The 17757-nt window shown below is 38.5% G+C and overlaps 2 protein-coding genes across 3 annotated transcripts; both read right to left on the bottom strand.

The window, feature by feature from the left end:
* Positions 1-102: 102 nt before the first annotated feature.
* Positions 103-16746, bottom strand: LOC110827800 (general transcription factor 3C polypeptide 4). Its single transcript, XM_022059815.2, has 14 exons — positions 16676-16746; positions 15222-15390; positions 6447-6540; positions 5996-6155; positions 5529-5719; positions 4858-5070; positions 3892-4167; positions 3450-3642; positions 2773-2922; positions 2455-2596; positions 1895-2042; positions 1648-1755; positions 995-1138; positions 103-393 (listed from the first exon to the last, which is right to left on the bottom strand). Exons 2-14 carry the CDS (start codon positions 15288-15290, stop codon positions 227-229), a joined length of 2055 nt encoding a protein of 684 aa, XP_021915507.2. The 5' UTR covers positions 15291-15390; positions 16676-16746; the 3' UTR covers positions 103-226.
* Positions 6820-13009, bottom strand: LOC147872099 (T-cell immunomodulatory protein). Of its 2 annotated transcripts, XM_022059816.2 has the most exons (3): positions 12757-13009; positions 12123-12299; positions 6820-9982 (listed from the first exon to the last, which is right to left on the bottom strand). In XM_022059816.2, exons 2-3 carry the CDS (start codon positions 12240-12242, stop codon positions 8180-8182), a joined length of 1923 nt encoding a protein of 640 aa, XP_021915508.2. In that variant the 5' UTR covers positions 12243-12299; positions 12757-13009; the 3' UTR covers positions 6820-8179. The 2 variants fall into 2 exon arrangements, with proteins under 2 accessions (XP_021915508.2, XP_087215163.1); XM_087359037.1 differs by lacking the exons at positions 12123-12299; positions 12757-13009 and adding an exon at positions 12330-12469.
* Positions 16747-17757: the final 1011 nt, after the last annotated feature.

The following is a 17757-nucleotide window of genomic DNA, read 5'->3' as shown; positions in this document are numbered from 1 at the left end:
TGTTGAAAATGAAGGTGACGCAAATTCTCTTAAGTATTAGCAAACACCTTAGAAATACACGGCATCACAACCTGGCGGACCAAAATCCACACGTGCACAACATGACTTCAACAGTTTTTCTAGTTTATTAATTCATCAATTTTTGGATCAAGGAACTTGGAAAGGGTTTGATTCTCAGAGAGATTAGGCATTTTTAGTTTATTACAATTTACACTTGGGTCTCATTTCAGTGACCATCTTCTGTCTTAAGAGAGTGATTTGCAGTCAAATCTACTTCAACTTCCTGGATCTGTTCAGTTACTACTTCCTCCTCCTCCATTCCTGGCAGCAAAAGTCTGTCATCAAGGTACAGAAATGAGTCACAGAATACACAAACTGGAGCCTCAAGCAAACCTGTGAACAAATGTACATCTTACACGATATCAAAATGGGATGCTTTCAAGCCTTGTACAAGACTGATGAATCAAATCACTCTACATGCTTGAACAAAGTACCCAGTTCAAAACTTGGCTGTGCTGACTCAGCTTAAGGGAGGTCTCAATGCATGACAATTCCCGATTTGCCTAGACCATTTCCCCCTTCTACCCTGTATGAACTACCCACTTCACAGCACCGCCACTTCGGCCCTGAAGATGGAGAAAGTATGTTTCTCTAAAACGGCATCTACCTACATGTCTACGTGGCAACACAACCAGAACAGCATCATAATTTTGCAGATTCTGCCCTCAAACCCCATTAAATTTCAGGTTCAAAATTGGTATATTATGAGTTCATGTATATCAAGTATGAATACCCGCAGCGACAAATGTGAGCCAGCACAAAGCAGTTCTTCACGACAAAGACCACAGAAAAACGAAGTACCAATGCCGTTTCAACATTCGACCCATAAGAATTAAATGTGGCGTCAACTCCAAAAAGACTGGACAGGGGAGGGTTATACAAGAAAGTTTGCCATCATGGTAGCATTCCGATACGTGTGTACCCTAGAATTTACCTGAGTTGGCACGAGAGATTGAATGGCACACACGACATATCCAGAACGGCACATCGGAACACTGGAGGAGCGAGTGGCAGCACCGGGGTAGCGAGTGACCAGCCGGACATTGTGACTCGGTGGGGTTCTCTATCCTGTCACATTGTGAGGCAGCAAAGTCAAGGATACATACAGTACACACCTGTGACTCTAATCAGACTCAGTCCGCATCATCATCACCACGTTTCTTCTTCGTTTACTTAAAAACATTATCAAGTGTACAAGACACAGAACATATTACTTTCTCACAGTGGTATACTGACTGAAGAGAGAGATACAAGCTGGAGAAATGAAGTTTGTTGCACTTATCAATTGTTTTATAAGGCTGTAAAACACAAATTAAAACAAATGTTTAAAGTGCCTCTTTTCCGATCCAACCGATACTGGGATTTCGTCCTTGGGAGAAAAGTGGCTGGAGCACGAAGCTCACTTTCATCTTGTGCAGAGATTAAGGATCTGTGGAGTCAAAGTCTTGATACAGTCGGTATGAAGGCAGATCCACAAGACATTTGGATACTGACGCGAGAGCATCTGTAAAATGACAAACTAACAACCCTCACATTCACCCTCTCCCGTCCATCAACCAGAGGAAAAGAATTCACAGTAAAGGATATTTTGATCACAGATTGAGCAGTGCTCAGAATCCATCAGGTACTGAAACTTGCTGGCACGACGTAGGACGTCCTTCGCCATGGTATACGTTGGGCCTTCGCCACTCATTTCTGTTAAACAAAAAACAGGAAATAAATGTCACTACATAAATTTGTTTCGTCCTCCCTGTCAACTGACCCTACCCTGAACAAGGTAAATCCAATCACACATTTATTACGCCCTCTTAACAACTTAAACAATGGTACCCACCCACATTCACTTTCTGCAACCAAGACAGCAACAAAGATAAGCTCTGTTGATCTTCGCTTGTCAGACAGTCTTGTCTCATCAGTTCAGAAGCTCTAACACACGCGTGGCGGTTCAGAATAAGCTGCTCCGCTCTCTTCAACTCCTCCTTCTGCCACAACATTACGCCATGCAGGAAACAAATAAACAGAGATTAGCCTGTATCATACAGGGGTAGGGTATTTTAAACACCTGCAATAAAGGTCTGTCGGCCAATCCGTAAATCCAGTATTTAACAGTTTACTAGTATGCTACTGCAATGTGCAGCCAACCAGATTTTGCAAAAGATGTGATTTGAACTACAAACCCTCAAATACAAGACAGGACATAAAGCTAAGCTAACCCACATTTCGAAACATGAAAGGAAGTGGTCATGACCCATTTAAATTCGACATCCCAGCATCTGCATGCATTAACTAACCAAAATAAACACAGCAACCCTGTAAGAACAGTTGATGTATGGGTTAAGACTTGAACCCAGAACATCTTCAATACAAAATAAGAGTGCTAACCACTTCACTCACCAGAGCCATGTGCCTCTCCGGGTTTTCCTCCACATCTCCCTGCACCACGGAGAACCTGTAGAGCCAGAACTGCATCTTCAGTTGGTACGTGCTCAGATCATCCAGACGGTCACTCAGTTTCCTGAACGGAGGCCCCTGCAATCTACCCACAATCCCAGCTCAGCTTCTTTTCACAGCTACGACGCAAATGTCAGTATTTGAGCGCGGATGCCTCGGCTACACGGGCGCAAATACTATACGACGCATACATTTCGGAAAGACGAGTTCTCGTCGGACCTCGTACACGAAATCTTTGGACAAAGACTGTCTATGACTAACCTGATAATTTCCAGACAGTCCCAGTACTGTCTGAGGCTCTGCGATTCATTTGAGAGCAACAAGGCATAGGGATCAACCAGATCACAAAGCTTGAAGAATGTTAGCTGAGTTGGGTCTCTTTGGATCAGGTGGTCAAACAGCACACAGAAACTGCAACATTTGACAAACAACGAACTTGTCCTCTTATGGGTTCTGCACATTTCTTCAAGGCATTCTGTACAATGTCATCATTAAGACGAAGCCAGTTACGTTTATGCAACACTCTGCAAGCAGCAAACAGAACAGGAAGAAAGGAAGAAGACTAATGAAACAAAACATATTCAGCAGCAGAGTAGACATTGCAAATTAACAATTATACAGATAGTCAGAATTGCGGTTTTCACAGTAGGGGAAAATGTAGACCTTGATCTTCTGGGTTCTGGAGCCACGTCTTGTTGGTGACTACCAACATTTCTGAGGAATGTATCATCTCCATTTTATACCCTGAAAATGGAGGTAGATATTTCTCTAAATCACTGATAACCATCAACAAGTTCACATGGTGTTAAACCCAGAATACCAATACGACATCTATATGAAAATTATGTGAAATTAAATTACCTTAAAGCTACAACTACATGGAGATCTACTAAAGTAAAACTATCACCTCTACAATAAATCAACGACAAAGGAAACACCTTGTAACCAGACAAAAGATAGCCTTGTTGGAAGAGGCGGCAATTCCGTAGTAGGCCGACTTGGGCACCTTGAATGAACTGAGCACCTGTTCCTCCAGCTTGAGTAGTGAGCCGTTCCTCACGACACGAAATAAGCTGAAGCTGCCACTATGCGTCACCACCATGAGGCGCTGCTTATCCAACACAACAACCCCTAAACCAACACAAACCAATGTTCACAACTACAACCAAAGTCCATTACGAGGGGGGATAAAGGGTCTAGAAATACATGATAACATTAAGAGACTTTCACCCTTATATTCATAAATTAATATGAAAGGAATATGAGGGTTAAGACACCTTTTAAAGCCTCTCCTACTTAAATTACATTCTGTTTTCAGAAACAAGACTCTAGAACACTTGCGTCAGAGACGTGAATCCACCCGCACATGAAGAGACTTACCAGTAACAGAGAGATTGCCCACAAGGTGAGGAAAAGTTGCCACAACTGTCCCTTCTGAATCCAGAGCAACAGCAACAACAAAACCACCCTTTAAAGCCACGATAGTTGCTGAAGAGCTATCGATTTTGTCGCACGGCACAGTGAGTAGCTTGGAGACTTGTATGCGGTCACTGTACGGCCACACGTCTGTCGAGAGGGTGCAATGCAGTTTGTTCCGCACCATCGAGAGAGAGAACATTCTGACAACACCTCTCACATCCCCCACACATAACCAATCTGCACATGAAAACAGGAAAAATGACCTTGGAAAAGAGTCCCTGGGATGCTGAAAGCAGTATTTTGTCATCAAAATTGTCAAAGCAACATGTGCGACTCTAGCACTGATCAGCACAGAGCTCTAATAATTTAGTGACAATTATTTTGGTAAAAAACTGAAAATGACACGGTGAGAATACAAAACATTTTGATGTGATGACAGAAACCGACATATACAGGATCTTTATTTTTATTATTATTTATTTATTTAGTGTTCTGTCTTACGACAGGTCCATATGAACAGGATCCTTCCATCCTTTTCTCGGACTGGGACCTGTTCATATACGTTCTTGGCAGATGATCCAGAAGTGGTTTGCCATTGCCTTCTTCTGTGTGTGAATGGAGTAATTGTTGGGATGCCACGGAGGAAAACTCCGTGTTGCCTAGACCACGGCCTTGCCCAACACAAGTTATAAATTCGGGCACCGCCGGGAATCAAACCCGAGACCCCAGGATTACAAGGCCAGCGTTCTAACCGCTAGACCACCGTGGCTCTATACAGGATCATAAATACATAAATAAACCAAATACTAATATGAGCGGTTATGAACCTATGCAATCCAAAAATGCAGAAACACAGGCATCATTAAGTTCTTCCACCTTCTTAAGACAGTGGAACAGACAGAAATAAAATGGTCAGCTACCACATACATGTCTGTCGGTCAATGGTTCTCCAGTGAAGGGCTGTGATGCGGTGCATCTTGGCATCTAAATGTAGCAAAATCTGCGGCTGGAGGTCGTCCTTGTTCCTTCTGGCATCAACTGGATTGATTCGCCACACAACGACGTCTCCATTCAGCAGACCGACCACGAGCAAACCAAAGTCCTTGCTCCCACTGCTCATTAGATTACTCCACGTTACAGCTGAACAGAAAACAGAGCCAAAGTGGCAGGTATGAAGAATTCTAAACTGAGCATCTAGGTGAACGCTATATAGTGTGACCTACTGACAGCATCACTAAACAAACCATAAGTAAATTAATTAATGAGTAATTAGTCCAATTCCCAGTCGGACATTTGATATTTCCCCTCAGCACAGTGCATGGTCTTCATAAGTGACATGCCATTTTAAAAATGACTTGAGAAAAATATTCACACATTTACTGTGGGTGAATTAACAGGGAAAAGCAGTCAATCTTGCGCTTAATACCAGGGTGGCTGGAGTTTGTAAAATGGCTAGTTGATTTCTGAAGCTGTGTCCTACATCTGAACCTAGATTGCCTACATTACAATATAAACATATTCAGACGAGCTGAAAATCTGGCACAAAATAATTGTTTTGTACATAAAACTTATCAGTCAAGACAAAAAACACAACTGACCAGTAGCTTTCAGTTGTTCTGCCCGTGACTGCAAGATAGATATACTCTCGCTAGCATCACCAGCATCGTCCCAATTCTGAGAACAATGCTCGGTCCACAGGGATGAGATGTCTGTCACGGTAAGCCACCGCTTTACCCGAGGAACATGAACGAGCACACACCCATAGTTTGTTACAGATGCCAGCAAGCACCTGTAAACTTATATGCGTCATATTCCCCTCATGAAATGCAAAGGTTAATTAACACATACAGGAAAGACCACCACCAACACTTTCACATTTCGTTTCTCCAAGATTCATTTTGATATTATCTACTAACATACTCCTCTGTAAATAACGAAAATATTTCTGCATTTCTTGCCAATGTGTGGACTGACGAACTACATCAATAATAATGAAACAGAATAAAACAAATTAACAACAAATATTGCCCAAAGCATAAAGATTATGAAGTATCAAAGACGCCACCTGCCATACTGAAGCATGCCAGCAGGCGACCAAGCCACCTGAGTAATGTACGGGCGAACAGACTTTGTCGTGGCGAGGGTCGGAGCAAGGCAAGTGTCAAGGACTAGTCTGTATACATCCCGCTTATTCAGATTCCAGACCAGAGTGTCACAATCGATGCCTGAAACACAAAAGAACAAGCCCAAGATGCAATTTTAACTTATTTTACTTTCTTAGTCACCACAACTTTCAAGACAGGTAGTAGAATTACTGGTTCTATAATTTCCGAACACCTCAGTATACCGATGGAAGACTTTAAATCATACTTGCTGAATGTCATGGCTAAGCGGATGCCTATCCCGACCGACAGTTTCCATGATTTTCATCAGACCCCCTAGGCAAATGCAGCGATAGTACTTTGAATTAGGCTGTAACTGTTTCCTTCCATATCCTTTCAATATTCAAACCAAACCTGTTTCTGACGTTGGAAAATGGCTGCTCGGCTCGACCCAGCTTCGATAAAATTCCGATACTGGCTGCGCACTGTCAGGATCTGGTACTACCTCCTGCAATAAAACATAAGCCATTTAGGGGGACTTCACAGCCATACACTACATATAACTTCATACTTACCACCTGCATTAAAAGAATACTTCCTTCATTACCTTGAATGCATGTTTTAACTCTCTAGACTTCGTCACAAAAGTTTATTTTATTCTCAGCCCAAAGTAACTTTGTCCTTATAACAGAAACACATAAAAGATACTTTCTTCTTTAAAATAAATTAATGTTATTTACACTTTCCTAAATTATACACCAATCCACAAAATGATAAAGCACAGACCTATTATTGCTCTTTACACATTATATTTGTAAAGTACGGATGATACACAACAAATTTTAATACATATGTAATAAAACTTGTCTCAAACGGAACCTAAATTAGACTGAGAGCTGCCCTTTTTGTAAAATATCTCCGGTCATGATGAAGTATAAGAAAAACAATATACAATTACTTCAATAAATTAAAATTGCTCAAAGAATCAGCAATAAATGAAAACAGCACAAATATTCAGGTCCCTTTGTGATTCCAGTGAAAGCGGAATCTACTAAAGAGTAACATTCTGTTGCCTGATGGCAACTATCAGCTTTCCCTGGATGTCTAGTCTGAAGTTCTATACAACAAAGCAATCATTAATGATTAATGGCATGCATTATCCCCATTCCTTTAAGCAATGTTGTCATTAGAAAAAATGTCTGTTCTGAACGCTGAACAGGCCACAGTAGCCCATACACATTTAGTACAATGACCACTTCACTGAAAAAAAAAAAGTATGCACATTTGCCTTTTGTTTTTTTTAATTATTCCACAATCTTCTCTCACAATTCATTTCTTGTTCCTGAAAATTTTATTGAACCAGCTCGTACCACAACCCATAACAGGATATTACTCACAGTAACAACCTCATAATTTAATATTATTATATGCTTAATAATTTATTAATAGCTTTAATCATTAACTGTTCACTGTTAAACAAATAATCAGACAAGTATCAGAAAATAAATAATAAATATATCACTTCAAATCTGAAGCCAGACTGATTTTATTTTTTACTTAATTACGTTCCTTCTCACTGAAGAGGTGCGCTGCAGAAATTAAACCTTTAAAGCCCACCCACTTCAACAATCTTCTTGTACCAACCAACCATGCAAATACTAAATCAGCAACTTCTCGAACGTAAATCTACAAAACGCCAACCCGCCTTGAACAGTAGAAAACCAGACAACACATACAGAAACTCATGGACAGACATTAAGGTTAAAAATGCACATTCACTGAACAGCAGCACAATTACGTAAACAAATCTGTATGTTAGTAAAGTCAAATGTATCATTCTGAAGTCGTACAATAAAGCAACTTGAATCAATTATACAACCAAATAAAATAATCAAAGAACCAAGAATTAAATGATTACTTCAACTATCTCATCCATTTCCAGAATATTATTTTTGAACTGCTATGAAAAGTTTCAATATTCCACAAAGAAACAGATATTAAACTCAAACCTTAAAAAGTGTAAAAATTAATAAATATAATATGCAACCAGAACAAGACTTTTCACTCATATTAACTTCTATCACAAATAAAAATGCAGTACGGCCTAGAACAATTTTCTGATGGGTCACAGTCACAGAAACAACGGTTCACATAGCGTCAAAATGGAACCGATGGGCTTCCTGCAGCTTCTCGAGTCGGTCCTCATTCCTTTCCTTCAAGTACAGAGCGGCGATGATCAGCGTGATGATGACGCAAGTTCCACTAAGAGCAACAACACTCAACAAAATCGTACTGCTCGGCGTGATAAACAGCTGAGCACGCCACTTACTTGTCTGGTCTGGGGGAGAGGGGATTACTACCATCTGCGAGTTTGGAATTATCTGCGTCCAAGCTTTTGACCTTCCGGCTATCCCCACTGTCAGCGTGTCAACAAAATTAGGGGTACGACCAAGACCAAATATGGTGTACGGTAGACCAAGAGAGAAGTGGGCAGACTGCGGTAACTGAGCTGTTACCGCAGCACGTGGGTCTCCTTCCTGCGTCGTCGTTCTGTACGAGATGCTGGGACCCGGCAAGTTCCCGCCTCGATCTGTGCCTGTCAGAACCATGACTTTCACAAAGTTGGCATCGTAGTCCAAAGTGTTTCTAAATGCTTGAACTTTATCTTGACCATACAGAATCACATCCAAAATCCCATCCTGATATAAGTCATAAAATGCAGCCATCGTTGTTTCGTTGTTCATCGGTACAAGAGGGTCCCCACGAATGGCATACGTTCTGCCAAGACTTCCAGACAAATTCTCTACATTCTCCAACAGGAACACTTTAGAATGTGAATTCTTCACAGATAAAGTAGCCAGAATGTCAGGATACCCATCCATATTAAAATCTCCCCCTCGAAGAGTGACTGCGTCTGTGTAAGGGCGGCTGCTGCACCTGTAGAAACCCCAGACCTGATTCGCGCCATCTTTCAAGACTGGGTTCAGATTGTGCCATTTCTCTTTCACATAAGCAAAGAGTGTGCTGTTTCTGCATGGGACACAGTCTTTAAAGCCATCAAAACATACTGGGAGTAGGTGGTACATCTCTCCAGTTAGCTCCAGGTCCAGAAAGAGGGACTGGCCCATCTGTTCTGTGGTGAGTCCAACAGGTGGTTGTATGATTCTGTCAAAGGTCAATTTCCCATTCTTGTTACCTAGCCATAGCTCAAAACCAACCTTCGTTGACAGCAACAGATCAGCAGTAAAATCCCCATTCAGGTCCAAAAATGAATGTGAATGTGGAACTCTCAGGGGTTCCACCTTCAGAATCTCAGGCTCTATCATAGGGACCACCTGGGGTGACACAGTTCTGTTTTCATTAAACACCAAAAACATTCTGTTTCCATCAACATCTTCACCAAATAAATCCACTATCATGTCATGATTGTAATCAAGCACCACTGGCTGGTTTCTCATTCTGTAAATGACTGTCTCATTGCTGCAGATGAGGTAGTTCAAGCCTCCCCACAAGATAAAAATCTGCGTGAGACTATTGTGGACATCCGTCTCCAAGGCTGTTACCAGAACATCAAGACGTGCATCACCATCAAAGTTTCCAGGAACAATGCTCGTTATATGCATTTTTGAAAACAGGCAACTCAAGCTCTGTCCAGACTGGAACAATGGTTCCTGTACTCTTGCCAGCATAACCTCTAGGGTATTGGGTTTGCCATGAACCACAAACAAATCTGTCAGCTCATCAGAATTGAAGTCTCCAAAAGCAGCTGGCATTACATCTGTGGCTGATCCAAAGACGCTACTTGTAATGTTGCCTCCAGCCGCTAGAGGAACAATGCTCAGCAGAACAGAAACCCACAAGCAAAGTGCTGCATCCTTAAGGATTCCTTTGAAGAAAGACAACCTAGTCCCACGCTTTCTTATTTCTTTACTTCTTTTACCAGCATCAGCCTGTCAATAGAAAGGAAAATCCAATTACTTCCAGTTTTGTTGACACTTCAGGCTAACTGGCTGTGATATTTCTGAATCTAAATGTAGACAACTAATTCAGAAGTTTATACCAAAGGGGGTGGAGAAAAGAAAAACACTTGGAAGATGTCAGGATGCCCACTTTCCATTAAATACTTAAATTGATATAACAAGGCTGACAAGAAGTGTAGATTAATGATCACACCATTTCATGATTCATCCATATGCATAATTTCACCAATACAGATTTCATCTATGTTAACAGTTGTTTGATTCACACCACCGCCATGTTTGTACGTTTTAACATACACAAAAAACATTCCACCCAGAAGACAAATAGGTAAGTTTATGATCTCCCCTGTCCACCTATAATACATATTTTCATATTAAAAAATAAATTGTTACACATAAAATTTGCTATAATTAATGGTAAGAATAGAAAAAAATAGAAAAGTGAGGTAGCCTCCAACAGCATGATTTTCATAAAATATTCATGATCAAGCACTCAAAATTTGTAGATGGCACTAACAATTTTTCAACATGTACCCAGTGTAACATGAAAGTAACTTTGCCTGATATCATCAGATCCGCAGAAAGAGACGTTACAAACAATCCTCTGACAGCATTAGTTTCATTTCCTTCACACCAGGTGGGCGTGCAATGCTCAATGCTACATAACCTCTGCAGTTAAATATGTTACATGTAATAAATTAACCAAAGACTTATTTGTAACAGTAAATTACAAAAAGCGAATAAAAGGTTGTTCCATAGTATTTCAGCATAATGCAGGATGAATTACAAACCAGTCTTGTAAACAGTAGGTCATAATTATACCAAACAATTTCTCAATGTCTTGTTTCAGGATATCATACAAACAATATTTTAAACACAACTGAATCTTTTTTATTTCAGACACATAACACATATAACAGTTAGAATACTTCCATTGTTTTATAAAGAATCAGTAGAACCAATTAATTTCTATGTAAGATTTGAGGTTTTCACAGCGGTGAGTATGAAGATTTCTACATTGAAGAAAGATAAAACATCATTGCCACAAGACCTTCTACACTTTACTTACCACCACACAGTAAAACATGCACATTGTATAGATGATATAGATATATTATATATAAAAAAAAGGCATAAGATAGGAGGATAAGACATGAAAATATCAGCAAGAACAATATGAGCAGGAGAACTAGTGGACAAGCACTAATAGTCAGAGTACCTGATGCGCCCCTAAACCCACTCCTACTATTAGTACTATTAAAAGTGTAGACCAAATCCCTAACAAAATATAAACAAAAATTGACAGTGGAACCACGGTTCCGAAGAATTTGACATAAATACGTCTCTCTATTTAATTTATATTTATGTCTCAGTAATGTAATGTAAAGTAGTAAAATGTAATGTTATCTTCAATGTCATACATCTTGTTATGAAAGCGGATTGTAGACGGCAGTAATATAACACAACAATGCCGAGTAAACAGATGACATTTCCTAGGCAACATAACAATGCACGCAAGCTAACAACTGTCGATTTGTTGATACGGATCTTACATATTTTTCTTACACTTTTTTGCGGAATGACACTGACCCTTCCATATAGACGTATTTACGTCAAAAATATTTATACCACATGCAGTGTACACTGTTCTCAACAACCATTTTAATACATTCTACACTTCATATTGTTTAACAGATGTTCCCCAAAACCGCAGTAAACTTTCCAGGCACAATACTTCATTCTGTATCAAATGGTACTGTGTAATAAAATTAACAAGTTCTCAAATGACTGCTATCAGCAAGATGAAATTTAGGCCTCAAATGTATTTGACCCTGTAAATATTTTACAAGTTATACCAATATTAAAAGAATTACCTATTTCTAAAACCACTGTTGCCATGTTTTGTAACAGTAGCACAAACAAGAAAGCCTTGGTTCATGATCGATTACAATGAATAATGTAATAACAATACAGTCAGAAAAAAATTACTACATATAAACCCATGTAGCTTTCAATGCAAACCTGAACTTAATCCAAAGTGCCACTAAGTTTAAGAACCCAGGCCCTATACCATGACAAAATCAAATCACATCATCACGTGACAGCTTACCACAATGTATAATCCCTTTTCAGTGATAATTGATATTTTGTCATCATCAGACCACGAGGCAGCAAATGATGCAGCTACTGCAGGCGACAGTGCCACACTGTGGATCTCTTTCAGCTCCATGACTATTATCTTGGGTAAAGAACCCACTTACTATCCAAAATTATGCTCCACCACAAACTGATAAGAAAATAAAGCCATTATATTTACCTGGGTTATTCTATATCTTGTATGCAGCAAATATAAGTCATGCTATATTTGTGAAATAGCTCACACGTTACGAATAACCTCTACAAAGAAAATCATATTTAGATATACGAAAACAGCAGTCTGAATGATAATTTACAATTGTGTAACTTTGATCTTCACAAAAATAATTTATTCACACATCAATTACTTATTTTTCCAGTCCGGTTTGGCTCGATAAATCATAACTTACGCGACGCGGCCGGCAGCCGTCCATAAAATACAAATTCAGAGATACGTTACAGAAATCATGATAATTACACCAACATATTCCACATGGTGCAGACCTGATTTCAGAGGCATAACCAACGCAAAGTAAAGCTTATTCCCATCTCCAATTTGACATTCGGTACAAAATAATTTCAAACAAGGTTTATCTGACGATACTTACGAACAGTAATAATAACTCACTCGTTATGACACTTGTATTCAATTACAATCAGTCAATAACAACACAATCGATCATTCAACACCAACCAAACAACCCCAAACAAAAAGCTAAGGGCGGAGACCTGCGCAAGCGCAAGATATCGTGCCCTTCTTGAATTATAACCTGGCATTTGCCTTATAACTGAGGAAAAGCACGGAAAACCTGTCATGGGAACATTCAACAACCTTACAAAAAGAAATATATACGCAAGGCTGCCAACAACCACAAATCATTTTCCCAGCATGTCAATGATTCAGAAACATCTGGTAAACGGTTTTCGCAAGACAAAAAACGAAAAAACCCAACTAATTTATTCGAGAGTTCCACCTAACTTCAAACATATCAAAATCTCCACGACCAAGACGTCCCCTGGAGAAATCTCAAAGCATAATTCACAGAACACTGTTTGAAGCGATGTGTACCTGTTTTGTCACATTAAACATGTCATACATAACCTGAAGTTACTTTCAAGATTTAGACTAATTAATGTTCCGACGTTACACAAACTGTTCATACCACCTCATTCCTGGCCTTACGTAACCCGATTTCCTTTGTTATACTTAATGAAAATGGGAACTTTTAATCCATAACTGCCATGACAAGACAAAACAGGATTCCCCTGCCTTCATCTTCATGCTTGAGAGCTTTAATGTGGCTCCACTTAACATTTAATTTTTGAGAAATTAATGACAAAAAGAGTTATTCATATTACTTTTTTACTTTGGTTGTTAGAAAATATGAGTTTTAGATTTTTCTAAACTAAACTTCCAAATTTCATGTAACCTCATTAGGCTGAACCAATAATTACAAAATTCATTGGCAGTTTTTATGCAGACTCCAAATGCCAGATTTAGCAGAAATCCTTTTGTCAATTCTGGGTACACAACATATTGCTAGATGAGCAAGGATAACCTCAAAATTAGAAGGTTCTGGGTTCAATCCCTCACAGACTGAAGCCTTCACTTCTGCCAAACACAAAACTCTGGGGAACTGAAGTACACCAAGCCGACAATGTTGCACAGAGCTCACACTAGTTTGACGTTCCCTTCTGCTGACCATCATCTTCATAATCACACTATCAACAGGATAAAGGAGCATCCACTATGGGTGCCCCAGCCACAGTAACACATTCTAGACTTCCCTAAGGTTGGCTAAGGTCAAGAAAGGTCATCTCAGATCATCCCTGGGGATATTAGAACCCAACCATTTATATGTAAATAAATATGCTTTGTAGCAATGACATACTATAGCTGGTTATGATTTCTTCTGTCTTCCCTTATACATTTTATGTAATGCACACACAAAATTCATAAACAATAATAGCAGAGTTTATCTGGAAATATATGTGGTATAATCAGGCATAAGACTGCAACACATCAAATTAAATTACATACAAAGTCTGGCTATATTTAAACACTTCCAGAATCATATAAATTACCATTCATCTATTTGTCCAACATTTATAAATCCATAGTGTAAAATGGTGTGATATTTATGTCTGCGTTTTGAATTAATTTATATTTCATGAGCAAACTCACACCGACCAGTGAAATGTAACCTCAACTGACTCTGTCAAAACTTCCCTTCACATGACACAGGCATCTGACTAGTACCATCTGGTTGAATATAAATCTGTGCCCCTTCAGAAGATAAATTCCAATGTGGAATGTGACCCATTTTGAAATTCTTGAAGACATCTGATTTTATAATAAGACTGCCCACAATAATATGAAATTTTTACTTCTGCTAAATAAAGAAAGTGTGTGAACCATTACAGCAAGGCAGAAAATTATTTTAATAAAAAAATGTATATGACCTATCTGCCTCGATAAAAGCAAAACGTAAGCCAACACGTGACCTGCTGGACACAAAAGCAATCCGTTGCACGCCCATTCTCCCGATGTCAAAAGAATAGGATTTTACCAGTAACTAGAAAATATTAATAAAATGCTAAAAAAAGAAAAAGAAAAGATGTGGCCAAAATGCACTGTTTCAAAAGTTTTCAAATGTGCTGTTCACACTTCTAACCAGCCAAAGAATTTTAGAACAAGTCACATCTAAAAGTCATTTGTACAAACATGTTGCTTGTGGCTTTGCTCATTCAAAGATAATTTCAAGCTGCTTTTAAATGTTGTTCACCCACGTGTATACAAATATAATTGTTCAGGTTTTTATTCCATGAGGAAAATTCCTCCACGTGTGACATCTCAAAGTTGTTTCATCTAGGAATCTTAAAAATTGTGATGTATCTGAATAAGCTTTCCCACACACAAAACATTTTAAAAATTTTCCTCCTGTGCATATGCATATGATCCTTGATGATGTAAAATACTGCAATATTCCCCACATCCTTGAGGCAGTCTGTTAGGTTGTGATGTTTCAGATATTAAAACTGTAAGAATGCATGCCCACATGAGCACACTTACCTGAGGGTTTCTTGTGTCTGATGATTTAGTCTTCTTGTCTCCAAAAACGATTTTCCACATTTGTTTCATTTTAATGGTTTTTCCCCCATGTGTGTCCGAACGTGATACTTCAGGTTCCAACTCAGCGAAAACAATTTACCACATATGTCACATTTGAATGGTTTTTCCCCTGTGTGAGTAAATGCATGATGTTTCAGGCTTCCATTATTAGAAAACGCTCTTCCGCAAGTATCACATTTGAAAGGCTTTTCCCCTGTGTGTATACGAATGTGACTCTTTAAGTTTCCATTATTAGAAAATGATTTCCCACAAATATCACATTTTGAAGGCCTTTCACCTGTGTGTGTACGAAGGTGATGTTTCATGCCCCCCCTCTCCAAAAACACTTTACCACATATATCACATTTGAATGATTTCACACCCATGTGTATGCGAATGTGACGTTTCAGATTGCAATTATATGAGAATGATTTTGAACATATGTCACATGTAAATGTTTTATCTGTAAGGCGCTTGAGTTCTGAGCCTTTCAATGATTTTTCTACAGAGTTCACACTAATATGACTCTTCAGATCTCCACTGCAGGTAGACCCCTTTCTACATATTGCAGATACATCATATTCCGAAGCTTCTGCCGCTTCTGTTGTTTGTTGAAGTGAGTATTCTGTATTGTTTTCCTCGCACTGGTGAGAGGCGAAGGTGTGCTGACTGTCACAGAACAAATATTGTTATTTAACACAATACCGTTACAGTTTTGCATCTTCCATTGCACAGTTCAATTTGCTTCTAATAAATTATACTCCACACGATGATTTACCTCAATCAAAAATTCTCAGCTATTATAAATATATGTAAGAAATGGTGGTGATGGTTTCTTGTGTAATTATTTTTGTGGAATTACTGTAGTTTACTGTTAATTACTGTCATAAAGATGTAATTTTTATTTTTATTAGAAACAAGTATTGTATTCGTGCCATAACATGTTCTACATCCTTGGCTTGGGCATTTGAAGGATCTATGGAATGTAAATAAATTTTATTCTGTGACCGACAAGTAATCCTTTAGTTATAAAATATAACACAAATAACTAGATAATTCATGCTCAAACACATCTTAATTTAGATCTCAGTTTGACTAACAGACTAGTGTTTGTTTTCGAAGGCATTCCAAATTTGTCTAAAAACAGTACATGTATATACAGCCGCTACCATTAATTCATATTGTATGGATATTTGCTTCAAGTCAGAGATCTGTCTACATACGGATATCGACTAATACACCCGAGATGGCACGCTGCTTGAATTTTGGATTTCGACATAAAGAGCGAATTCAAACACCAATGTCAAATAAATTCCTATGCTCATGACAAAATGAATCTTCCATTGCAAAGGGTGACTGTAATGAACTGTACGAGAATCTACTCCTCCATTACGCTGCACCATTAGCATACTCACCTCACAACACACAAACCACGGTCTTCTGGCATCAGGTCAGCTTCATCTGCTGCAATATCTAACACATCTTCCTGCAATATGTAAGACAGGCTGAGCAACACATAACACTCACGTATTCATATACTAGTTAAAGAAGAGCTTGTTTATTGGGACACATAAAATGCAACTACAAACACAATTTCAAGTGCAAGAGTTTAACCGCCATGTCTGAATATCCTAACTGAAGTGTTTAATTCATGTCAGGATGCATACATGTGAATATATAAACAAAGTATAATTCTGAATATATCAGAGTATAATAATATTACATAAATTTTTAGAGTTTGGAGATTTGAAGCAAAAAAGTAATTTCATATGACATCTTATCAAAATTAATTAAACTATAAAAGTAACTCAAAAAAGTGGAATATAAAACATACCATTTCTTCACTCTTCATTACTGGAGAAGTTTTTGGAGCAGCCAGCTCCACATGTTCCAGAGCAGGAAGCTGGTCAGACTCAGTATCAGAATTAGGTTCCAATTTAAATACATGCAAGAACTTCTGTTCAACAGAATGAAATCAGGCTCTAATTCAAAATCAATTAAAACAATGCACAAGAATTGGTTAAGAGAAAACAATTCATATGGGTAGATTATTGAACCAAATATCTAATCATAAAAGAATTCAATCAGAAACATAGTGGATCATACGTCTTGACTCAGTATCCATGATGGAGTGGCCAATTCTTTTTCTTAAGAAATGAAAGTAGAACAACAAAAGAACAATATGACCACACATACTGTTTAGTGTTTTAATTTTATTTGCGTTTATTAACCTATTATGAACACCTACAACTGGAACAACAGCTTATCTCTTACATGAATCACCATCAAACATCAGAATGGGACCAATGGCAATACATCTAATGAGAGGCTTAATCAGACTGAAGGACATGCGAAATGAAAACAAAACAGAACTAACCTTATCTTCACTTACAAATACTGATGGTGACATTGCATCATAATAGTCATTTTTCATATCAGTAAGCGGTTCTTCTTTCAGCGTAAAAACTTGAGATGTTCCTTGATCCAAATCAGATTC

This window comes from Zootermopsis nevadensis, unplaced genomic scaffold, assembly GCF_977971745.1.
Source record: "Zootermopsis nevadensis isolate Lab colony 2312 unplaced genomic scaffold, Znev_1.0 Znev_ptg000030l, whole genome shotgun sequence".
NCBI classification, from domain to species: domain Eukaryota; kingdom Metazoa; phylum Arthropoda; class Insecta; order Blattodea; family Termopsidae; genus Zootermopsis; species Zootermopsis nevadensis.
This window is presented reverse-complemented; position numbering and strand designations above follow the sequence as displayed.